General features: G+C 40.9%; 1 protein-coding gene across 1 annotated transcript; it reads right to left on the bottom strand.

The window, feature by feature from the left end:
• Positions 1 to 831: 831 nt before the first annotated feature.
• Positions 832 to 24,542, bottom strand: inppl1a (inositol polyphosphate phosphatase-like 1a). Its single transcript, XM_054599787.1, is given in 28 exon segments — positions 832 to 3,219; positions 3,367 to 3,500; positions 3,721 to 4,175; positions 4,178 to 4,488; positions 4,634 to 4,720; positions 5,223 to 5,307; positions 5,552 to 5,707; positions 5,805 to 5,981; positions 6,325 to 6,438; positions 6,962 to 7,051; positions 7,228 to 7,309; positions 7,413 to 7,501; positions 8,071 to 8,170; positions 8,258 to 8,396; positions 8,615 to 8,711; positions 9,131 to 9,248; positions 9,462 to 9,658; positions 9,840 to 9,942; positions 10,582 to 10,688; positions 11,968 to 12,118; positions 13,565 to 13,663; positions 14,215 to 14,304; positions 15,357 to 15,447; positions 15,863 to 16,009; positions 17,492 to 17,573; positions 17,657 to 17,804; positions 18,593 to 18,656; positions 24,176 to 24,542. Coding segments are annotated over 28 exon segments (3,807 nt in total). The 5' UTR covers positions 24,370 to 24,542; the 3' UTR covers positions 832 to 3,119.
• Between the last annotated feature and the right edge of the window lie 1,874 nt (positions 24,543 to 26,416).

Consider the following 26,416-nt stretch of genomic DNA (forward strand, 5'->3'; position numbering starts at 1 on the left):
CCATGTTTTGTTTTTTTTGCAAAAATGCAACAAAAAAAGCAGCCGTTTGAACTTTCTCTCAACTTGCAAAGTTGCTTGTGTATCATCTCTATTTCATTTTGTAGCAAATCACTGAAGACTGATTACAGAGCTGACTTTTAAAAGAGGGTTTACTCCAGAAATCTACTCTAAAAAGGGGGGGGGGGAAACATGTATTTATTAATATTCTTTATTATGTCAGTGAGGAAACCCACACATTTATTTGAACTGCTCCTGAAATTTTGTGACTGTAAATTCCGTAATTAGTAATATAAATATTAGGTAGCCCTTTGTTTATTTCTCTCCTGTTGCTTTACAGATTTATTTCATTGCGGAGCATCTGTCTCACAGACCGACACGTCCATGAAAACTATGAAATCGACAGAAGCTCTAGTGAATGAGAAGTTATAGCACTACTCTGAATATTCTAATAAATCTACATTATGGAAGCACTATGTGACGCGTTTGATGATCTCCTTTCTTGTGTGTGACAGAGTGATGAGAGTGTTGTGTGTTATGTGCAGACCTCAGACACTAACAAAGCTGTTTTCATGAACACTGAACTTACACAAGCTCCTTAAACCATGGTTAAAATAAAACTTAAATGACTTAAAGACGTCACTTATTCTCATTTTACCGTACACTTTTCCCTTCTCCTTTAATGAGGCAGGTCTACAGCTCACGGACCATAACTGTTTCATCCTCTCAGCTTTCCCTGCAGACGACAACAAATAGAAGAGAATGAGCGAATGTAGAAAATAAGGAAAGATATTAAGATTTTAATTGAAAAAAACAAACAAAAAATTACATGGATAACTTACATTAACATAACATAACCAAAAGAGGTGACTACATGAAGGAACAAGATAAAATGGAGTGTGTCACAGAGAAAATGGCGAGTCTCTTTTTCACTCATGCACATGAAACACATAAACACACACTCACACAAACATAAGCAAGGACACTGAGAGGCTAAACGGCAGATCCACGTTCTCTGCATTATAGTTGTTTAGAAAATTAGACAACTCGTATTACACATAACACAAGCAAAAATGGCAGAGGTTGCATGTGAGCAACATAATTCGAGGACGTTTCTGTGTCAAAAAAAGGAAAATGAGGAGAGAAAAGACATGAATGAAACTGCTACAAACACATATTTAGTCCCAATTATGAAACAACACATTCATTGACAGTATAGAGGTCTCCACATCAGCATCTCTTAAAAAACAACTATAAACTGGCTTATCGGTTTGGCTTCTAGTCTTAAAGTCAGAAGAGGAAACAGGATTTAAATTAAGAATAAAGACATTGTGAACACTAACATGTAAGTTAACACTCAGGTTTTAACTGCTCAAGAACAATATATTAACAAACCACCTTCTTTCACTCAACATGACTTGGTTGTATCTTATTTTCCACAAAGTTTGCACAGCCAGCATCAAACCTACTGGTGGGGTTTATGGAGAAGCAGCACCACCTGCTGGTTGCACTAGGGAACAACATCAACCTTTAAACCGTCTATGTCCTACAAAAACCGGACTTTTTTGTTTTTAATGAATCATGAGAGGTGACATCTTCTCCCACGAGTACAAAATATATTCTGTGTCTCTATTAATGTAACAAAATAACCAAATAAAATCAGCAAAATCTCCAGACGGCATTACAGGGAAAAAAATGTTTTGGTGACAAATGGTTTCTCAATGACAATAAGATGGCTAAGTAAATAATCATCTGTAGAATATTATCATTGGTTAATCTATTTAGCCATGTTAACAAATTCCGTGAGCACTTAAAACAATTTAAAGAGAAATGAATGAAAGATGTGACATAAAGCCCATCAAACCTTGGTTTTATGATGTTAAGATAAGATTCGACTTCTTCACATAATTTGAATTTAATGTCCTCACAGACAATTAAAGTGTGAAAATGATAAATGTGCTGGAAAAAACCCCACTTCAGAATTAATCTCATGTAAAATGATGATAATATTACCTCATTTACTTCTGTACTCATTTGTCAGTCTTTACAGATTTCTGAAACAGAACTTCTCATCTTCTAATAATGCAGTCACAATCTGCAAGCATCAGGACAAAAGCTGAAATGTCAGTGTTGCGTGTGAACGGATAACAAACGGGTGCTGATGGCTAACAGTCCGATGTTCTACCACAGCAAAAAATGTACTTTTAACGCCACCTGGGACCAGTTTGGTTGGTTTGCTCCATTTTCCCTTTATCCTTAAAAAACAACAACATAAAAAACATAAATATGTGCAGAGACAGACACAATGATTGCCACCATTTAAACAACAATGAGAATTGCAGGTTGACCTCCCTATAGCCTGACATGAGCCCGGGCTAACTCCTCTCCTGTCACCACTTCCTGCCTGCCTCCATCACAGAAGCGAGGGTGTTCCTCTACCTATCTGTGTGCTGACATTACCCTTGAGTGCTCTCTAACAATTCCCATAAAGTTTCCCCAAATGTGACCATTAGTGGGAGAAAAAACTGAGACAATGCTCTGGTTTCCCACAAAAATCCCTCTTTTCGTTTTCCGTTAAATTTGAAAACCACCACTTCTGAGAATTATCAAACTTCACTCTTGATTTAAGTTTCTCAGGACACAGAAAGAAAAACAAGCTATAAAGCTAGCTTGAAGCTGAGGGTCAGAAGTGACGGTACAACATCAAGGCATCAGCTGCTCCACACGCAAGTCATATCTCCAATTCCATTACCTCATCCTGCATCTTCTCACTAGAATTCAATGCTGAGGGACTTGTAGTGTCACTTGGACTGAAACGATTCTCTTTAAATAAGGCCACTTCTACGACAACGACAACAACAACAACAACACACATACAGTACATCTGAAAAAGATGGTGGTTCTAAGTGTTTTTTTGAGAATACAAATGGAGTGCAATTTCTCTCAGAAGGCACAGTCTGGCATCAATTGGCACGTTCCAGCTCAGTTCAGTTCAGTTCAGTTCAGTTCAGTTCAGTTCAGTTCAGTTCAGTTCAGTTCAGTTCAGCTGAGGTTTGGCCTCTTGGGACCTGGTGTGGTACCAGGCCAGTTTGGACCAGTCATAGACCAGTTTAAAAAAAAGTTTATTTCTGCTGCTGCTGCTGCTTGAGGCTCTCCAGCAGGATTCGCTTGTGAGCGGGGTCGAGCACTCCCGCCTCTTCCAGGTCCTCCTCAGTGATATCACTGAGAAAAACAATGATTATTATTTAACAAGATTGATTTACTTAAAAGAATCACAGTATATATTAGAGTACAAAGGTCTACAGCAACAGCTTTTATTTTGCACCAGAACATTAATGTCAAGTGTCTTGAGTGTGTGAGTGTTTGTACCTGAGGAACTCCAGGTCGTCCCAGCCGTTGTGTAGAAGGCCCTGCTCATATCTCTCCAGTCCAAGTCTCTGCAGCCACTCCCCCACCGACGACTCCCCAACGGACAAAGACGAACTACTGCTGCCCCAAAGTGCCTGTGCAGGGGAAAAGAAACACAGGATCAGCAAAAAAAAAAAAAAAAAAAAAAACATGCTGTATGAACATCGCAGCTCATCAAATCTCCCACATGCCTGAGAAAAATATATAACAACCCCAAACAAGTCACAACTTCACTTCTCGAAGCTGCCAAATATTTCCATTTCAAAAAATACCTTTGAATGATCCACTGAGTGTTAATGTCAATGGACTGCTCACCTCCTCAGGCATGTCCTCTGCAATACTCTCTGTGATGGCATTTCTGGGTGGGAAGGTGCGGCAGGCATCCACACCTAAACCCATCGGCTGCCCTCTAAGAGGCGGCGGTGCTGACGGAGCGCGTGGAGGCTGACCAGGAAATTCACTCTCACTCAGTGTCTTTGCCATCTGGAGCACAGAACACGACTGGTCGTCCAATGCCCCTGATCCAACTCCTCCTCCTCCTCCTCCTCCTCCTCCTCCTCCTCGTCTAAAACCCTCTACGAGGGACGGTGGGGCAGCTGGACTAGCTGCTGGGATCCTGACCTCGGCCAGGTCTGGGTAAAGAGTGCGAGGTTTGGAGAAGGGGGCTTCTGCAACCATCTCCAGGGCTCCCTTGGGGAGAGGAGGAGGGGGGAAGTCAGGAGGAGGTCGATTCAGTGTGCTTCCAACTGTTGTTCCAACACCACCCCCTGCGCTCCTGCTACACAGGCGCCTCCATCGTCTTCTGAGGAGCCCTCCTCGCTAATAGCACGGACCGGGTGCCCCATCATGGTTCTGCGTGGCTGAGAGGGCACCGGGGCCACATAGGGTGGTTTGGTTCGAGCTCCAGCTGAAGGAGGAGGGGCTTTAGCTACCTGGGGGTTTGTGGAGGTTGGAGATGGAAGAAGCTCAGGCGAAAGAGCAGCTGCCGACTGGTTGGGAACGCCCTCCAGGATGTAGTAGGCGGGGTTATTGTAGCTGTTCTTGCAGACGGATGGATCCCCGTCTGGTGCCTCCTGTTTAGGCCTTAACAACACACCCAAAAACAGAACAGGTGGTTGATAGCCTGCCTTTATGTTTCGTGGTTTTCACTTTTTGTTGTATCAAAAATGCTCTGTTGATATGTGTATTTGTTGGTCAGTGTGTATAACCTATATAAAGGGGGCGGTACCTTGCAGTAGTTTCCTCCTTGCTGGTCTTTTCTCCCTCCTCGCTCAATTTTCCCAGCTCTCCGAGCTGTTTACGAACTACAGATGGCCTGCACAGAGAGAACATCATAACAAGTCAGCAGGTGTGATTTACTTGAGGATTCAGAAAGGTGTTTTTGTGCACATCCCTCGTGAAAGATGCAAGATATCAGATTCAATAAAAGGTAAAAATCTAGAGTCCCAAATTGTAACATTTCAACCATACTGGGTCCTAATCAGGCAAATGGCCAACATGTTATTATTTTTTAAATGGAACATGATGATAGTATTTCTGCTGTACTAAACTGTATGAAGATTGAAGGAAAGACAAAATACTTTTTCAAGGGTTCTGGAGAAAAGCTTAATCTCTTCATTGGTCCCAATTTCTTTTTGCATTCGATGTTGGATAATGCAGTTATCCAATATAATGTAAATATATAGAGCTACAAAATGTGTTTTTTATAATAATCTCCTCTGAAGGATGTGTGCAAATTTTAATAAAATATTCAGCTTTTTTGCATTTTAATATAGGTCTAAATCAAGAGCAAAATGAAAGAAGGAGAGAGGACTGACTTGACGTATTCATGTCCCACTCTGGATACCAAAGTGGATTTCCCTTTAGGTCCGCCCGTCTCATCCTTGTCCACACTGATCCACTCTGAAATGAAACCATAAAAAAAGCAGTTAACTTAAACATCAGTAATAGGTCATACTGCATCATTTGGTCATTTCACGCCTTGAAGCTTAAAAGTCCTTTCATTTGTCCCAACTGCTTCAGATACATCGTTCCTCTTCTCTGGATAGATTTACTGATTCCATTTAATTAATGTCTGTGGAAGTTCCTTGTGTGTCTGCACAACACACCATACTATCATCATGCATTTACATATACAGAGCATTACCATAGAGTCTCTCCCTGGTTCCCATTCTTTCGGAGGGGACTCTGACCCTCATGGACCCCCTGATATTTCCCGTTTCCTCGCCACGGTGGGACAGGTAGGTGTGGAACTGCTGTGCTGTGCTGCCAATCATAGACTTCAGAGCCAACACACACTCTCCTAGCAGGGAAACACACACACAACCTTGTTTGTCAGACTAAAAGTCCACTTCAGAATTTCACTGGCCTCGTCAGAAACAAAAACACTCTCTTCATACCGTAGGACTCGTATCCATCCAGTGATTTCACCGTCAGCAGCAGATGTTGGTCCTGCAGGTACTCGATCTCTGAGAGAAGAGGTTTGAGCGTCGTCAGCTGCTTGTTGGACCAGCCCACGCGCAGGAAGTTGACGTTGTCGCTGCTCTGTGTGTCGTTCTCATAACTTTTCTTAAATTCTAAAGATAAGAGACAGAAAAAATGCAGGGCAGGGGGGATAGGAGAGAGGAACAAAGGGAACAAGGTTGGAAGGAGAGAAGGAAGATGTTTCTATTGCATTTCATTCACAAGTACATGGCGGACAAGAGGCGGGGGTGCGGCAAAGGTCAAACATGGTTTCAAGCTTAAAGGTATACTGACTGCCTGCGAAAGGGAGGGAGGGGGAGAGATACGAAAAGAACAGATGGAGTTTTTATTACATCCACTAGGTGTTACAGAAACCCTGTCCGTACTGTAACTCCCTGGTATATTTTCTGTCAGCGTGAATGAGTTGCTGCGAAGGTGACGGCTCGTTCTTCTCACCTTCCAGACAAGTGGAGTAGAATTCGATGAAAAACTTGGTTCTGCTCGCCGTCTTCACTATGGCCTCAATGCTCTCAAACTCAATGTAGGCCTGCTCCGAAGACTTCGGCAGACCTGCAGAGAAACAGGTGGCCAGGAGGGATGAGGGATTGGAGGAAGACAGGGGAGATGTAAGTAGGTGGCGCAGAATAATATATGCAGAGGACAAAAAGATTAAACATTATGCACTTAATAAATGACATTCAGTTGCATTAGATTCACTTAAAACACAAGCTGTGATGCTACAAACTATTTATGAGAATGAGCAACAGGGTGCTGCATTACTTCCCCTTTTGTTTAGCTCAACTCATTGACTCTTTCTGGTCTCTGCTCAGCTCATTGACCAGACTACAGACACACAAACTGTCCAGATTTGAGTTGGAAAACAAACAAATCATCAAGTTCCTAAAACTCGCATGGAGTCAGCTCTATCTTGAAAATCAGCCGTTATGACCAAATTGTGTAGTTTAACCGCAGCCTTAAAAAGAGGAAGAACAGAAGTAGAAGAAAGAAGGAAGAGCAATTGACAGAAAGCAAAAAATAAACAAAGGAAACAAAATAAGTATTTTCTGAAGAGTTTTACTTAATCCACTTGTACCTTTCTTGGAGACAAACTGGGAGGTCACCCCCACTTCAAAGGTACCAAACACAGGGGAATGGTCACTGGTCACTATATCATCTGTACAGCCTGGCAAACAAAAGAACATATAAGTCTCATCATCATGTAAAAGCCATATATAGACGTTTACAATGTAAAGGTGGAATTTACCACTGCACCCAGTTGCTAAAAATTGCTAAAGAACTACCTCTGTTACACTGAATTAAAACAAATGTATGAATGATTTTTGTTGCCGATAGTCTTACCATAGGAGTTACAGACAATGTGTGTTTCTGGGTACGACTTCCACAGGATCCTGTCACACCAGGATGGAACATTCGTCCTCATCTGGGACAAACAGAACAGTAGAAGACACATTAGAGTCATAACTGTTGTCAGAAATGGCTGGAAGGAAGTCTATCTGCGATGTTGTTTGAGTTAGTAAACAAACCCCTGTGGCCTTCTGCTTCTGCCAGACATATGTGTCCCTTGAGCCACGTTCATAACGGTAGGTGGGTGGGAATGAGATCTCTTCCTCCCCTGCAAACAAGTAGACACACAATCTTTTGTTAGAACTCCTTGCAGGGGAGTGGAAATGTGTGAAGCGTAGCATTTTATTGATTTAATTAATAAACACATTCATTTCAGCTGTTAAGTAAAATTCTAAAACAAACGGAGGATATCTGAGCCGATAAACAGCAAATGTTTCTTCCTTTAAATTTTGCAATATGTGACACAACACCAAGTCCAAGTTATATTTACTGCATTTGTGCCACAGAAAGAAGACACTTTTTGCAAACAGAACTGACCGGTTGTATTTAATCATGAACATTCACAGACTGCTTGGGATGACACATTTAACATATTTATGATACACAGGGGTTGATGAGAGCAACTTTCTTAATCAGCAGGTTATATTTAAAGTAGATCTCATTAGAAGCAAGTGAAACAAAAAGCTCTCACAGTTTCTCGCAATGGACAAAAGACTGAGAGACAAGAGACTGATTTTGAGTCTTCTAACACTTGCAATATCTAAACCATTATGCATAGGGAGAGGAGGTAAACAATACTGTAAGCCAGAAGTCTGGTAGAAACACAGGCATACTAACCAAAGCGCAGAAAGACTTTGTTCTTCTCTCTCTCTAGGTTGAGCTGGTCCACCTTCAGCAGAGGCTCAAACTCCTTCCTGTTAATGTAGTTTAAAATCTCCTGCACACAGACACAGAAAAGATGAGGTGTCATGCACATCTGCTGCATTTCATCATTCTGCTCATGTGTGTCGATGTTCTGCCTCACCTGTATGTCCATATCCAGCCGGTAGTTGAGGTCTCCCAGCCAGAAGAGGTGTGTGAAGCGCAGTGAGATGTCGAAGGAGCTCAACTGTTTGTCTCCTAGCGACAGCAGGCGGAGGATATCTAGGTAGTTCTGGTTCCTCCTGCAGGAGTCGAAGGTCGCATGTGTCACAGGGTAATAAGAGGTATATGAGTGTGAGTAATGTAGTAAGTAAGTAGTGTGTCATGTATGTGATGTTTTTCTGACGTACTGTAAAAGTATATCAACCACAAAGTAAAACTGCTATGTAAGGGGTATAAGGTACAATACGTTGAAATAAAACAGCTAAGAATAACATGTGTGTAGGACTGTGGTAGATACCTGGCAATCTTCTCATTCCCTGATGTCAAGTGACAGTTCACAAAGCCGAAAGATGTCCCGTTGAACATAAAGGACACGCCCACAGCTCCTTTGTTACCTTTAACAAACGTCAAAACAAACATAAAAACTAAATATATTACAGTAATTAACTGTAATAGAATAATGACAAGCATTACGTTATTGAATAAAAATAATCCTGTTTTGAAAATGAATCACATTAAAATGTCACCACAGAATGCTGTGGGAATCTTTAGTTTGGGGCAAAGATAAATCTAGTTTCATTCTCTTGCTTTTGTGGTTTACAGAGATAAGAAATGAACGTCATGTCATTTTAACTAGATGTTTTCTTAGGTCACATTTTTTAGTGTGACCACAAGAGTTGCAGCAATAAAATCCATAATAATTCCTTTAATTCCCCCTTTGTGAACACATTGTTCATAGCTCCCTTCTTTATTCTGAGCAGAAAGTAGAGCATGTGAAGAAGAATAAAGACTGAATACTGAGCGCTGTTGTTACCCAGCGTATTGGCGATGCCCGTCTTCACACTGGACACTCCCACGTGGCTGATCCGGTTCTCATGTTCTGGTTTCACCAGCACAGCAATTTTTATGTTCCACAGAGTTTGCACTGCGATCTACAACCAATGAGAACAACATAGAATTGGGAACCAATTAGTCATTGTTTCTTTCGTCATCTTTAGCTTTGCCCTTCTCAAACAAATGACGTCCACTTTCCCCTCCCCCCACCTCCCGTGACTTAAATACATTTGATAGTTGAGCTCAAATAACACTACAATCAAAGAATGGGATTTTTACAGATAATCTTTGTTTCTGCCTGCTTTCCTCACCGGTTTATAATCCAGTTCTGTCTGTTCTTTCAACAGTGCACGAAGTGACTCCACCCACTCCCGATCACACACAGAGTTTTCTTGGCTTCCAAACACGTAAAGGTCATGAGGGATGGTGACCGTCATCTCGTCTAGAGTCTTACCGAGGCCACGACACAATACCCATGAGGCCTGAGACTTAGGCGCAGGCACTGAGCCTAGAGACCACAACCAAAATATAACATTAATCTTAATTAAGACTAATTTCAAGATCTGGAAATACATTAATTGTTATTTTTCAATGCACCGTATGAACATAAATGATAAGTCAATGTAAGTTTCTATGAACGTGGATCATGTTGAAAAAAATAAAAAAAGTATTGTAAGGGTGTGTCTAACCCATATTCCAGGTGCCTATGAAGATGGAAATCATGTCTGGCTCGTCTTGATTGGAATGTTTGTTCTTCATCAGCTGCAGCAGCTGGCAAAATGCCTCCCGCTTCTGAAACACACACACACACACACACACACACACACACACACACACACACACACACACACACACACACACACACACACACACACACACACACACACACACACACACACACACACACACACACACACACACACACACACACACATATATCAGTGAGTGGAAGTTGTCACAAAAGGGAACCTTGTTTCTAAGAAGCAGCACTTCTAGCTGACTAACAATCAGTGTGAGTATATGTGCTTTCATTAAACTTTGAAAAAATGTCAATGTGAGTTGAGTGAAGACAACTCTATTTGGTATTTTTAAATAAAATGTTCTCATTGAAAGAGAAAAGATCTGAGGAGAATCACATTCCAGGAAGAATGTCAGTGGAAACCGAATTCATAGAGAAGATTCGTGTGTCAGTTGATTACATACGCAGAAAAAAGAGATACGTCAGACTATTTTCTTGTTAGTTTGAATATGAATGTGTATGTATCTTTGAATGATTGAGCAACTGTAAAAGATTGTGCTTTCTTACATTTGCAAAATTTTCATGTTAGGCAATGTGTGTGCGTGTGTGTGTGTGTGTGTGTGTGTGTGTGTGTGTGTGTGTGTGTGTGTGTGTGTGTGTGTGTGTGTGTGTGTGTGTGTGTGTGCGCAGACCTTGGCACTAGCAAAAATGAAGTCTTTCCTCTGGTTCTTTTCCTTCTCCTTCTCAAAAACAATGCCCAGTTTATTCTGCACCCGCTGAGACTTGATCAGCTGCCGGACTGAGACAAACAAAAAAAGACAGACATACAATGGACAGGAGGTCAGAGATACGGAGATTGTAAGGCCGGGAGGAAAATCAAATCAAATCAAATTTTATTTATATAGCGCCTTTCGTGCAAAATTGCAATACAAGGTGCTTAACAATACAATGAAAATACAACAATACTGTGAAAATAAACGGTAGAGAGAAATAATAATATAGAAACATGGTAAAAATAGAAAGAACAGCAACAGAGTAACATTCTTATACATAAAATGTATAAAACCAGTATAAAACCAATAAATGTATAAAACCAATAAAACCAGTAGTAGCACAGTAATACTGATAACAATGGATTAAGAAAATGCTAAACTAAAAAGGTATGTCTTAAGATTTCTCTTAAAAGTGTTTATAGATTGTGATGCCCTCAGCTCCTCTGGCAGGCTGTTCCAGAGGCGAGGACCATAGACACTAAATGCTGCCTCACCGTAGTTCTTAGTCCTCACCCAGGGAACAACTAAAAGGCCAGTGCCAGAGGACCTGAGGGATCTAGAGGGAGTATACGTTAAAAGCATGTCTGACAAGTATTCAGGCGCTAGTCCGTTCAGTGATTTGAACACCACTAAAAGGATCTTAAAATCTATTCTAAAACTGACAGGCAACCAATGGAGGGACTTTAAGACAGGTGAGATGTGTGCTCTCCTTCTGGTCTTGGCAAGCAATGTCAAGGAATAGACTGACAGGTTAAAGACAGTAAATAAAGTAAAGGAAGAAGAACAATGAAAAGGCAAGACAAAAGAAATAGGCTAGAAAAAGGGTTGTTAATTTGCCATTAAATTATCATATATTGTCTTTACTCATGTCTTTACCTCCACTGCATCTCTAAAAGATACCATGAAGAAATTGAGAAGTTTTTCATGGAGCTAAAACCAGAATATTACTCAGGGTTTCCCCACAGCGTTTTGAAGCAGATGAAGGCCACTTAGCTCAAAAAACAGAACACATCCAATAACATCTGATAAAATGAATATACCCTAAGGACAGACAACATTAACAATCAGGAAAGGAGTAGAGGAGGTTTCACACATAAATTATCACATATGTAATGAATGTGGCCATTGTGTGGTCAGTCTTACAAAAAAAAAAGATCACAAGACAAGTTACGTCACTATCTGGTTGGCTAACTCCCTCTGTTTCTGTTTCCGCTGATTTATTTCCCGGGGGAAACACTGATTACTCATCTCACAGTTCAGAAAACACTGGGGACATTGTGTATGGAGTATTTGTGTAATTCTCACTTTTGTCATGTGTGAAGGTGGTCCAGTCCTCTTGGCTGTCCTTCACCTTCTTCATCACTACCAGCCGTCCCCCCTCCACGTCCACCGACAGAGTGTACTTCTGACTCTTTCCTATCTTTGTCAGCTCTGCCAGGTAAACATCCAGCTTTACCTTAAGTGGATAAGATAAGGAGAATAAAAAAATAAAAACACACACACAGAAACTTGAAGTGCTTGTGGTAAATTTATAAAAGTTTATGTTTCTACAGAAATGCCTGCTATCAAGTCATTACAAATAGTCATACCACCAGGGGTCTCCAAAATTAAAGTAGTGGACTCTTACATACAAAACAAGCTTGCTGCTTCTATGGCATTAACAGAGTGTTACGTCTAAGTCAGTTATATAAAGCCAGCTAGATAAGAAATCTGAAAACAAAAAACAGGAATTTGGATGATCACAGATGTCCTGATTCTCTTGACTGTCATTTTAGATAACAGTTCACATACTTCTGTTCACCACATACTTATTATAGGCATCATGTAAAGCGATGATCAGGTATGTTTGAATATCAGCGGGTGAATCAGGTGCCATGCCTTAAGCCTTTCTCCTCATCTTAACAAGACTTCTGTTCCTGTGCAACAGGAAGCTGCTAAAAGGAGGTCACCAGAGGATATAGACTTGGCTGACAGCAAATATTTTTCCTCCTTCTCTGTCTCACCCTTTACTCCACGGGTTCCTACACAGAAGAATCTCTTTTTTGAGCTGCAACCCTATTATGAAGCTCTTTGTTATTATTCTGACTTTACCCTTTTTTTGTGCATGTCTATACATTATGCTGTCGGCAGATTTTCCAAATAAAACAACTATAATCTTGTGACCAATATACAAAACGTCTGTTAAAAACTTGTGAACTAATTTCTCGTATGACAATGATACCATAAGAGACAAATACTATTTACTATGACAAAGGCACTGATAATGCCACAGGAAGTGCATTACACGCATTCCTGTGGTCTCACGTCAGCTCTGCTGACAAACTTCCTGCAGTGTGATGATGAATATATGAACGAAACCTCGTTTAACTGTAACTCAGGTTCAGTCTGTCTTCTGTGAAATCAAACCACTAGTTCTCTATGAAGACATTTAATAAATCAAACCTGGAGGAGTTTTTAGCATTGTACAAACAATTCTAGGTTTGCTTCCACACTGAACTCAACACAAAATAATGATCAACAGATTGTTTCCTGATTTATGATTAGTTCCTGTTCCTGGAGATGTGAAAGATTTAAGATCATGATTAAAACGTGCATAATCAAATTGACAAAAGACTGGAGTAGCGCTTTAGGGGCAATTTGGCCTTGAAGCCATTGAGTGTCTAAGAAAGTATGCGTTCACTTTGTTAATTGCTAAAATGCAGATATTTCTCACTTCATCCTTCCCTGATTAAATAAAGGATACATTTTATTTTTCTGTTTTTAGCTGAAGCACTTCCTGGAAAGGTCAAAAGCTTTGAACAGATCATCACTCTTGCCTTAATACTCACCTCATATATATATCGCCCTGCTAAAATGTGCGTTTTTATGAGTTTGTAGGTGGTGTGTGTGTGAGCATCCGAACCTCGAAGGGCTGAACAGGGATGGCTTTGCTGTGACGCATAGAAAGAGGAGGAAGGGAGCATGGAGATGACGAACTCATGTCCTGGAGAGCTTTCAGAGCCTGAGGGGACAAAGAGAGAGAAAGGGTGATCAACAACAATTAAAAGACTAAACAGGGGGAAAAAATGAAAGAGGGAAACGAGATAACACAAGAGAAAAGACACACAGACACAAACAGAAACATTGTATTGTTTTCAGCTAAAGTGTTGGTGTCAACAATTTAAAACAGTTTCCCATGTTTTCTAAGAGAAGCAGAGAAGACGGAGTCAGTGACATCACATGAGTCAAGACATGCAGCCTGATTGCATTGGGGCTATTTCCTTCCCAAGCAGCGAAAGCCCCTCCTTACAAACGAAGTCCAAGTAGAAATGGTGTCAAACATTAACATGGCTTTGGTCAAAATGTACTGCTAAATAAGGGATAAAAGCAAAAAGTCAAAAAGACAACCATTACTTCCCTGTTATGACCTACATGGCACCCCTCTCCATTTTGCTTTCCTAGTATTACACATTATGCAAATATTTTTTGTAAGGGCTGCAACAACAAATGGACTGCTGTGTCCAAAAAAAAAGAGGGAGCAGAAGTGATCATGTGCTGAATATGTGTGTGTACCTTCTTCTCTATGGAGGACAGCAGGTCTTTGAGAATTGCCAGCTTGGTCACAAGGTTCTCCAACTCCTGGTCTCCACCCTGATTCACAGACTGACGGAGGAGGAAAATTACAACTATTACAACTCATGTGCACTGTGCCGTTTAAAAAGAAGAACTAGACGTGAGTAAGACAAGAAAGGAACTTGAACTCCATTAAGATTTCAACAAAAAAAAAAAAAAAGGCGTAGAATGTAAAATGCACAACAAACAGACATTTTACAGCTTTGCAGTGTTGAACAAATTGTTCTTAAGGCTGCATAACCGGTCTACTGTATAAATCATGTTGTATTTAAAAAAAGACTGGCATGAAGGTGTGTTCTTGATGACTACTTAAGTGATGCCAGCACAATGAAGTGCAGCACATTGGCCTATCAATCATTTCTGAAGTGATAATTATTTAAAGACATACAAAAGTGTGTGTGTCTCCTGCGCTTACTCTATGTGTGTGTATATTAAGTCCCACTATGTGTTAAAGCCGATAAAAGTCCCCTCCAATAAGTCTCACTGTTTTTCATGAACTTGTTCCTGAATCTTTGCCACTAATTACTAGTTAGCGAGGCTTAAAACAGAACTATTGCCTTGTTACTTAAGGACATTATGTCCCATATTCCATCATCTGTGAAACTGAATTAACATTCTTGTGATCCACACATCATGTTTAATGTAAGCAATACCGGACGTGAATTACAGCAAATGTTTTTAACTGTTTAAGAGAACAGAGAAGTCGCTGCTTTTGGAAGTTGGGGTGAAATTTTGGTTACAGTCTGGAGGAAAATGAAAATGAAACTGTTAAAAAATGACCAACTGGCCATAAATATTGTCTCACAGCTTGGATACGAATGCAGACAACTTGTATTTCACATTAAACCATCGGGGTATTGCCCAGAGATTGGTGGTGAAGGTAGGGGTCTACATACACACTATACATACTGTAAGTGTTATATTGAAAAGAATGAATGCAGAAAAGGGCTTAAATACTGCTATAGTCCAGTTGTTGGAGGAAGCAGGATGACAGAGGGACAGGAATGCCTTAACTTACTTCTATTCTAACTAAGCGTGCGCACTCACACATAAACACACAAATAAAGTCAGAGGATACGTACCTGTTGGATCATCTTGGAGACCATGAAAGCACTCTGCTGATCAAAAACTTTGGACAAGATCTCCAGACCCGACAGAACCTTATCCACCTCCCTATTTGGGGAAAGAGAAAGAGATTTACATCTTACTTCTTTTAGATATATATTTATAGGAAATCAGATAGTGACTATATTCATGTGATCATGTTGGGGCTTCACAATAAATGACAGATGATTAATAACAACATGATTTAGTTACATTTGTTACATATATTTAATTCAAGCCTGTTTTTAGTTGAAGTTTATTTCCTGTGGCTTATCACAATGTTTGAATGTACAACATGGGCCACTGGGACCAAAATAAGAGATGAGATGATGCAGGCGGTTCTGCAGGGTGTACATTTTTATCATTAAGTGACGAGCACATAAAGTGTATAAAACAATGGCTTTGTGTAGAGCATGCATGGACGAGAGAGCATTTGTCTGTGGAATATGTGTTTTCTACAGATGTCCTGGGATGTCCTTCTTACCCATTTAGGCGTTTGCAGGAGGACACTAGTGTCTTGTTGAGGTGAGGCAGCGAGCAGGCTCCCTGTTTGACCGCCTCGAGGTCCAGAGCATAGCTGCCCTTCAGGTACTCGTGGGAGATGGTGCTCAGGCCATTAGCTGCTGGAGCACTAACACAAATTCAAATAAAGTCCAATGAGTATTTATAATGCATCCTCACCACATGCACGTACTCGCTGTTCTGTTACCTTTTATGCCATTACTTCTATAAACTTTAAACTTTCAGCTGATGCTTAAAACAATGAGTTTCAAAGTTGCAGGTAAATTCCATCCTTTGTATCAGAAAACAGAGAACTGTCATGGCCTTCATAGAAGCCATATCTGTTTATGTGTTGGAATCTGTGCAGTGAGGTTTTTTTTAGAATCACAAACTTCCTCTTATACAGAGAGCTGACTACCCTGCCACCCACAGACGCACATACCACCATCCTTTAACATGGTCCAAACTGGGGCCTGGACAGAACTAAGTATATTTTCTTGCACCAAGCCCTATTTTTAAAACATGCAAGGTCTGCAAACCAGCAGACTGTTAAAAGTTTCCAGTGTAAATGAAAAGGTGATGTTTTGTTCTTTCACATTCTCTGATCTATGATGTCTTTTGCACTTATTAAAGAGAATTTAATGAATCGTACGTGGAACGCATCACGGAGGATTTTCATGGTCGTTATTACGCATCTTTCCATGACAACATGGCAAATGAGGACCACAGTGACTAAAAGGAGGATGAGGCTTCATTGATTTCACCTACAATTGAAACTGTGACAAAGTTCATTGAAACACATTATGTTCTGGAACATTACGTTCTATCTGTTGTTAAGTTTCATTTTCAATTCAATTCAATTCAGTTTATTTTGTATAGCCCAGAATCACAAATTACAAATTTGCCTCAGAGGGCTTTACAATCTGTGCACATGCGACATCCTCTGTCCTTCCCTCACATCGGCACAGGAAGTAAGTTCAAAGTAAACACTTTGAACTGCAACTGAAATGTCAGAATGATTCAGCCACCTAACTCACTTCAATATAGTCTGAGTTAGGGCGCGAATCTTTGTTCATCCACATACACAGATCTGAGCAACATACACATGTGCGTGCACACACAAACACTTCACCGAAGCAGTGCATCAACTGTGACCAACGTGGTTTTAAACAGGATGTGGTTTTCCTTCTCTATGCAAACAGAGGGGCACAAAGGCAGAGCGGAGGTTATTGATATGTGTGTATGTGTCTGCTAATCAACATGTGAGTTTGAGAGTGTTTTTTGTGTTTAATATGTAACAATGTTTGCAGTGAAAGTGAAAGAGGAAGTTTATAACATAATTGCATTCACAGAGAAGCAACATCCTTTCTCAGTGTGTGTGTGTGTGTGTGTGTGTGTGTGTGTGTGTGTGTGTGTGTGTGTGTGTGTGTGTGTGTGTGTGTGTGTGTGTGTGTTTGTGTGTGTGTGTGTGTTTGTGGTCGTGTGCATGTACTACATGGTAAACGTATTTTTAAGAAGCTCTGCAAGTGGTTTTGTGATTTGATTCTCAGCGCTTTCATATTAATATTGTCAACTGGACACAATAAAGAGAGTCCTCAAATAGACTTTGTACCTCTCTGTTGGTGTGTCCGGTCCAGGGGGAGTGTAGGTGGAGGCAGAGCGAGGGGGGAGGGGGGGCTTCTCATCCTCCCCATCTATCAATCACAGAAAAGGAGAGTTAAGGTTAAGTTAAAGTGCAAGGGATATGAAAGCGTGCCTGTTTGGGTTCAGGCGATACCTGAATAGTCCCGGTCATCGCTGACAACTGTTTCCTCTCTGTCCACGGTGTAAAGCAGGGTGGTGACCAGACCCTGGCTGGGCTGCAGGTACAACGACACCAACTCTGGTAACGTCTTAAACCGCTTAGGCTGCACGCCCTGAGATGTCTGAGAGGAAAGAAAGGGGAGGACATTTAAAGAGGGATACACGAGAGACAGAGGAAGAGAAGGACAGTTATTTTCTGTTCGGTATGAACAGAACAATAGCATCCAAACTCCTTGGCTACAAGTGGTCGGGAGATGAAATCTCTGGTGGCCCCCATTGTTCCACACTTAATGTTGTGTAAGCAAATATGACCCAGTGGTCTAAATATAACTCAAACCAGGAAGAACTGTCTTGGTAAACATTGCTCCAAAACGTACTCAGTTACAGGATGCAAATTTTGACTTTTAGCCTCTTTCTTTAACGTCATAGCTAAGAGCCTAAAATCATACAGCACGGACACAGATGTCTGTGATGTGGCCACACGGGGAGTCTGAAGTTGTGTGTGTGTGTGTGTGTGTGTGTGTGGCTTAACATGTGTGTGGCTGGTGGTAGTGGTGGTGGGGACTTCACAGCTGTTGGGCACAATGTACAAAGAGGCTGCTGTTGGTGTGTGTGTTTGTGTGTGTGTGTGTGTGTGTGTGTGGTGTGTGTGTGTGTGTGTGTGGGTGGGTGTGGAGAGGGAGAGTCTGAGTGAGTGAGAGACCTCAGAGCCAACAAAAGCATATCTGCCTGCCAGCTGCTACTGAAGCGAATACAGTTTTTGCTGCACACATACACACACACACTTGACCTCAGTGGAGTGAGTGAGAGTGTGTGTGTGTGTGTGTGTGTGTGTGTGTGTGTGTGTGTGTGTGTGTGTGTGTGTGTGTGTGTGTGTGTGTGTGTGTGTGTGTGTGTGTCTTTTCTGTACCTGTACAGCAAGAAATCCTTCCTCGTCTGGGAGGATTCTGTATGTGTGGACATGCTTCTGAAACCTACAGAGAAAGAAACACCAAAGGAGGAAGAAATGAAGGTCAAACAGTTGGAGCAAATGGAGTGAAAACAAAGAAAAATGCTGAAGTGGGAGAAAAAGACGAGACAACTTAAAGACTATGGTTTCATTTAAAAAAAATGTAAACTAAATTCTCAAGCTGTGCCATGCGTACATACTCTCTTGTTCTTGACCTCAGTGAAAAGGGGTGCGTGAATGCATGTGTGAGAGTGAAGGGGGTTTAAACGGTGTAGAGAGCTTCAACCTGTTGCTGTCCATCACAGTTGTGAGCGGCCTTTATCCTTACAGTAGCATGATGTAGTACAGCAGATCAGAGTTGAACGTAGCTTTTAAACAATGTATAGTTATAGTGAGGCTACAAAATAAAGAAACAAAGAAAAACATCATTTGTCAGATAGGAAAGATACAGATTAGAAGAAAATGATTAAGTTCTTTCTTGGAACACTCACAGAATGTTGTTGTGTTTCTTTCAGTCCACAACTGTGTATAAAAGTTCAGATTACATTTTTTTATTGACCAAATTATTGAGCTTTTTTTTCTTTTACGAATTGCAGTTCAATGCTCTGACATTGTTATCACACAGCCGTGACTACAACGCAACGCCTGCAGCCACGAGCTGAAGTTTAATGATTTTCATGTCCGCGCTTCATGTCTCTGCTCAGTGGACCGGACACGAAATGTTCAATTTGCCAGGCAGATGTTGTGGTTTGTGTCTGTCTGTGTGTACACTGTACGCCTGTGTTATGGTTGTGCGTCTGTTTGGACCTGTGGGTGTAAGCAAGGCAGCCTATGCAAAACACTGAAGTATTGCTTTTACTGCTGCAGTGCTTCTACCGTGCTTATTTACAGTATGAGTGTGCGTGTGCGTGTGTGTGTGTGCGTGTGTGTTTACAGTGCATAAACTGGGGGAGGGATAAATCCATGACAGGAGTTCATCTTGCCCCGACCTGGATTAAAAATATTAAAATATACTACTGAGGTAAGGTCATAAGAAGCTAGGCCAGTTTATGTTAGATTGCACGAAAAGTGTCACATTTAACCAAACTTTTAAAATTGCTGATATTTCTCACACTGTTCTTTGTCCGACACGGTCACATGGAACAAACCTGCATTTGTCTTATGGGTCAACACAGAGGAACCTGGTTGCACAACCTTGAGCCTGACCAGGGATCAGCATGAGTCTGACGATAAGCTGAGTTCTGAACATCACCAGCAGCACAGTAGAAAATTAAATCAACTTTTTTGCAGATTCGACAGGGAGTTTAACATGGCACACAACTATTTAATTCAAAACTGTTCCCAGCGCATCTGAAAATGAATTAGGAGGCGTTTAGAATTTGCTCTCAGTGTTTTAACCTTCGGACTATTTCCTTACTGAGGGCAGCTGTGTTTTTACAGGCTGCTTATCATCAATTCCTGCTGGAGATGCACAAATTTGTGTTTCTTTTTTTGGTATCCTTGCCTTTATCTGCCAGTACACAGAAGAGGGGGAGGTGGGGGGGGCATGCAACAAAGGCCCTGGCGCAGAATTTGAACCCACAGCGTCAGAGTTGAATGATTTTGGATTATGCCAGCTAAACCAACAGGACACTGACATCACATGTATCAGATAGTTGCCAATAATAGTTCCATATATTGTATGCCTCCAGCAGTTGCTCCCACTAGCAGCATAAACTGGATAAATATTTGCTCTTGCCTTTCAAGGCCCAGAAGTAAACACAGTCAGTGAGATGAACCGTTCCTTTTGTCTGCCTGGCCTCTGAAACCATATCCCACATTTAATCCTGTCATAATATAAAACACAATGCATTGTGGGTCTAGTGGCACAGGATCTATGTGCAGGAGTCACGGCAGTGTACAGTAGAGTGTTTGTGTGTGTTTGTTTTCCTGTTGGCAGCTGATGGGATTTTCTGCGGGTCTGCGGAGTAAAAACTATTGTTTCAGTGGCAGCAAAGTTATAACAGGGGGGAGGGAGATGTAGAAAGAGAGAGAGGTTCATTATGGGATGGACACAGACCCAACGCATACAATGTGTGTGTGTGTGTGTGTGTGTGTGTGTGTGTGTGTGTGTGTGTTGTCAACAATAGACTGTCTTGAGGATAATGACTGCCCCACCGACTCCACACTCTTATACTAATTCTAATTCTTATGCTACTTATCATTCAAAATGTAACCTGTGCCTCAATGCTCTGGCCAGTCATCTCATACTTGTGCAGGACAACATATAGTACAAACTGTACAGTAAAACAAATAGCACAAAATATGAGGGAAATGTAACCCTTTGCAAAGAGTACACTGATGAGGTGGATCCAAGTTAAAGCCACAATTCTCTATTGATTACCTTTATCTCTATCAAATCAATCACAAAGGTGATAATACAGTTAAAAAAGCAGCATGGATGAGTTTCAGAAGTAAATTTAGCTTTCAAGTATGATGGTTAATATGAGGAGGCGTAAAAGTGGTTTCACTTTTGGATCACAATAGTTTTTTTTACACTATCGCAAATCTTTCTCACATTGAATATTTGATCACGCAAATACGGAAGGACTAAAAGGAAGTACTGTAAAAAGTGCTATAAATATGGGAGTATATATAAACAAGTACCTGGAAACTGTCTATTTAAAAAGGTAAATCATACATTTAAAATAAATCCTGAACCCACTAACTCTACAAGGCAATAATATTTACACCCATTCACAAGACTTCCTGGTGAGAAATGTTCTCTCAGGAACGTCTAGGAGTCAAACACACAGGGGCTCACAGAGGGAAATGCCTGAACCCCAACATGTTTAGACGCGCTGCACGGATACTAGAGAACATCTTCCTGACACGAAAAACAGAAAACATCTCTGTAGTTGTCACACTGATGTCACACGTGCCTAAAATGAAAATATGGCCACACCTACAGTAATGGTTGGCATTGCAATCATAAGAGAAATCCCTTAGCTAGAAGGCTGTTTTTCAAATATTTCACTATTTGATCACACTGTGGCAGTGAATGATAAAGCTCGAACATACTACATCTTTTTCAAGATGCTTCATCTGCCATGTAGAACATAAATGCATTAACATCCCTTGCATACAAATACCAAACACACTAAGTAAGCTGGTCAAAGTGGTCATTCCCTACAAAAGGCTAAATGCAGACACACAAAAAAAACAACTCTGCAGACTAAAATGTACACTAAGAGGAAGTGAAAGGCAAAGAGCCTAAAGACAAACTGGTCCAAGAGTCAGTCCGACTGCTGCTACAGCTTCTGAAAGTCACAGACACAAACAAACACTCTTCCCACTAGTTTATTCTCAGACAGCAGCAGAGTGGCAACACTTCGGAAACACACTGGTCTCTCCAAATTGCTCAAAAGGGAAGTACAAATATATATGCGTGTGTGTAAGTCACGAGGGCAAGTTCAGCATAAGCTGGTAGCCATGTTCAGGTAGAAAATAAACATTTTGGCTTGTTTGTGCCTCGGGACCTAAAAGAGGTCACCTGATTGAAGCATTTAATATTAGCTAGTTTCATAGGATTTCGGACATTTGTCTCGGACCCTTCAAAAAGTTACAATACAATGATTATTTCAGCTTGAAGAAGACATTGTATCTCCTAACAAATACAACTTATTAATTTACAAATACACTTATAAGGTAAGCTTACCAGCTAATCTGACTTTGTTTGCTTTAGTAGACACCTTAGAAAGTTAAAGCATATGGCACAAAGGATATGTTAGGGATTTGCTGTTTCCGAAACCGATATTGGACCATATAAGATTTGACCCAACCGTGTGCCATTCAGCAGTCTGGAGGTTTTTCACACGGCTGGGGATTCGGATTGTTCTTCCTGGAGATGCTTTTTTACCGAGTTATATCAGCACACGTTTAGAAGAAAGAGCTGAGTTCTTGACCATATGACCTGTAACGATGGGGGTAATACTTTTGCCATGTTATTTTACTGTTAGTATGTGGCGAAAGTTGTTGGTAAAAGGCAGTAACGTTGTTTGTGATGCAAAGTTTGACAAAAGTCTGGCCATAACAAGTTTGAGTTTTCATGAAGGAAACTTTCTCAGCTGAAAAAAAAAACCTTGACATGAAAGGTGAAAGGGGGAGAGGAAGGGTGAGGTGGAGGCGGGAATAAATCCGGAAACGGATGATGCATGGATGTGAGGAATGTTGTTGTTCATAGAGTGACCTACTGAATCACTATGGATCCAGCAAAGGATGAAAAATGGATATTTGGCAGCATCATTTACTTTAATAAGCCAGAGGCCAAAAATAAAATGCAGGTTTATAATTTCTGGGTTCTTATAAGACAAGAGGAGTAATGAGTTTACATGACAGTGTTAAACTATATGGTGAGGTCAGACTGCACTATAACGAATTATGTAATAGTGTCATCAATTACAAATTATAGTAGTTAAAAACGGACGGTGCGTACTGCTGCTGGTGTGCATGTAATGCACAATGAACTCAGCATGGGGTGACCTACATCCCCAATCCATCAGACAGGAGATGTAGGACAAGTCAATGTCAGAGTAACATGTCACATGGCATAGGGCTTTTATTTCCCGCAACACCACAGCATCTGTTTTAACTCTTTTTTTGCTGGGGGGGGGCATGTGAGTCATTTTATCAGTTAAACATCCCTTTTCACAGTTCATTTGACTTGCCTGAGTCATTGTCAAGTGTACATATGGCGGTGTTGTCTGTGTATTGAAGCGCGATGGACTGCTCGTCATAAGCACAGAGTACGGGTACAGTTTCTTTTTCACTCAAATCAGCAAGTGGTGAGGTTTGTTTATGCCGCTTGCTGAACATGGAGGTTGTTGATGACAAAATCTCCCTTGTGTAAATGAGGGTGGGCGTTTCATCACTTTATTTAGTAAAGACCAGAACCTCTATCTCCAATCTAAAGCCTTGACATACAGGTACATGTCATTGTATGATCTACTGTGTGAGAAGATAGCATGTGTAACTACTCAGCTAAGGCCATTGATCTTATATGAGCCTTAAATTAAAACATCAGCAAGGCTTTACCAGGCTCCTACAGATGATAGCTTATATTTACCTCCACCACCATCTAGTTTCAGTGCCCTGTAAAAAAAAAAAAAAAAAAAAAAAAAAAAAGAAAAGAGGAAAAAACGCTGCTGCAGGCAACCACATCAGACACAAGACAGACAGGGACAGCCCTAAAGCTGTGTGCCATGCTGGAGCTCCACTGCTGGGCAGACACACAGCCTCTCCTTGCAGCCTACTGAGTCCAGTGAGAAAGTAAACAAATGTGTGTGAGCTGAAGTTTAACACTAACTCACACTGAGATCAACTCAGGGTACAGTTTTAAGCAGGTCTATGAGCAACTTTTAAACGCAGTGACTTAAAAAACAAAAACAAAAACTGTATTAAAAATTAAACTTTAAAACACCTTGATAAAGCTACTAACTTTTTTCCTGGATCAGAAGGCCAAAACGAGGCCCCACACATGCTTCATGGTTTTGTTGCGTTACTTACAGTACACACAGAGCGTAAGCCCCGTTGACGCTCTCGCTGTCCCGCACCAGGAAGCTGCCGTCCCTCCCGGCCCGGGCCAGCAGCTCCTCGGCCGCAGCTCGACTCAGGTCCCGGTGATACCACATTGGCGGTGCGGGCCCCATAGGAGAAACCCCACCAACACCTCCACCACCTCCACCTCCACCCCCGGCCATGGCCACAGCCCCTTCAAAACCGGGTTCAACTCGAGCTGCTTCCCAGACTTCTCCGAAAAACCCTTCCACAGCAGAAAAGTAGTCCCCGAGAGAGAGAGAGCCGAAAGACGCGCAATAAAGCGGTGTTGAGGTTATTCCGACAGAGATTTTGGGAGCTAAGAGTTGTACATTTGTTAAATAACACTCTTTTGAGGCTGTTTCCTCAGTTCCTGGAAGACTCGCCACCCTCCTCTTTCCCTTTCCTAGTCCCACGGAAATCAGGGGTATGTAAATCCACACTGGAGACCGGAGAGCAGCGTCAAGAGAATATATTACAAGCATGGCAGACTTCCGGTGAGGTTTTCAGAATAAAACAGGATGTTGGCGGATTTACATTGAGACACTTTATTTCATGAGCAAAGCGTTGCGGGCTGTGTTTCCGGCTAGGTCTAGGTCTAAGCCAGCTTGACAGAAATCTCTTGAAAGGATGGATGGAGGAATAAAGTGACACTGGGATGAATAAAGACAGAAAGAAGGAAGGAAAATAGGGATGATAATAATAATAATAATAATAATAATAATAATAATAATAATAATAATAATAATAATAATAACTTTATTTATATAGCACCTTTAAAAAACCAAGGTTTACAAAGTGCTTCGACAGACAAGGCAGCAAAACAGTGCAATAGATGAAACATTAAGAACAATCGTTAGGATAAAACTAAACTAAGAAATAAAATGAAATAACAAGTGACAATCAAATAAACGAACAAAATAAATGAAATCAAGTAAAATAGGTAAACATAAAATAGTAAACGAATATAAGATAAAATACTAAAACCAATTAAAAGGAAACGACGACACATCACATGAAAGCCATTCTGTAAAAATGTGTCTTAAGAAGTGACTAAAGAAGGGCAGTGTTGGATAGTTTCTACATTTACTTATTTACTGCACAGAGACTTTTATGCAGCTTTATACCTCTACTCAACTACATTCAAAAACAAACATTGTAAGTTTTACTGCACTTCATTTATCTGACAGCTTAAGCTACTAGTTGCTTAAACACATTCACGCATCAATAATAATAGTACAATAGTATAATGTCTTGTACTATAACACTTTGTAAGGAGGTGTTTCTTATTATATATTACTACTTTACAGTTTACACTTGTACCTGAAAGTTTTTACAAAGTGGTATTATTGGTTTTACTTGACAAAAGGACCTGCAGCCACTGAGGAGGCCAGACTGCTGTCATTTCTAAAGCTAAAATCCAGTTATACAAACCCTTTCTTCTCATAACACACACACCCTACAGGTGTAACTGACCACTTAGGGGCCAGACTGGCAAAACACAGATGAAAGACAACGCAACATCCAGAGATTTTGCTCATTATGTATTTTCCTCTCTAGTTGCCCACAAAAAGTCTGACTCCAAAAATGTGGTCTGGATACACACACACACACACACACACACACACACACACACACACACACACACACACACACACACACACACACACACACACACACACACACACACACACACACACACACACACACACACACACACACACACACATTCAAAGCGACAAAGCAAGAGATTTGAGTTAGAGTCAGGAGCGAGGTTGAGTTTGGCAGGGTAGTGTGTGTGTGTTTGTGTATGTTGGTGTGTGTGTGTGTGTGTGTGTGTGTGTGTGTGTGTGTGTGTGTGTGTGTGTGTGTGTGTGTGTGTGTGTGTGTGTGTGTGTGTGTGCGCGCGTGTGTGTTGCCAATGACCTCAGAAAAAGCTGAGTATTAATAGGCACAGGGAAGGCAGCCATCCCAATTCTATTTCTGACTATGTCATCACACTGTGTATGTCTGTGTGTGTGTCTGAGTGTGAGTGGACTGTAAAAGACTGTTAAAGTATGTGGCTTAACAATACGTCTGCATGCAGGGATTGTAAAGTTGTGTCGCAAAATGTGACATTGTTATAAAATTTACTTTTACTACTATTACAATTCATCTTAAAAAGAAATAATTTTGCACATTTTGTTTCTTTTTCATCTCACCATAATTGTC

Source organism: Anoplopoma fimbria, chromosome 1 (genome assembly GCF_027596085.1).
Source record: "Anoplopoma fimbria isolate UVic2021 breed Golden Eagle Sablefish chromosome 1, Afim_UVic_2022, whole genome shotgun sequence".
Lineage (NCBI taxonomy): Eukaryota > Metazoa > Chordata > Actinopteri > Perciformes > Anoplopomatidae > Anoplopoma > Anoplopoma fimbria.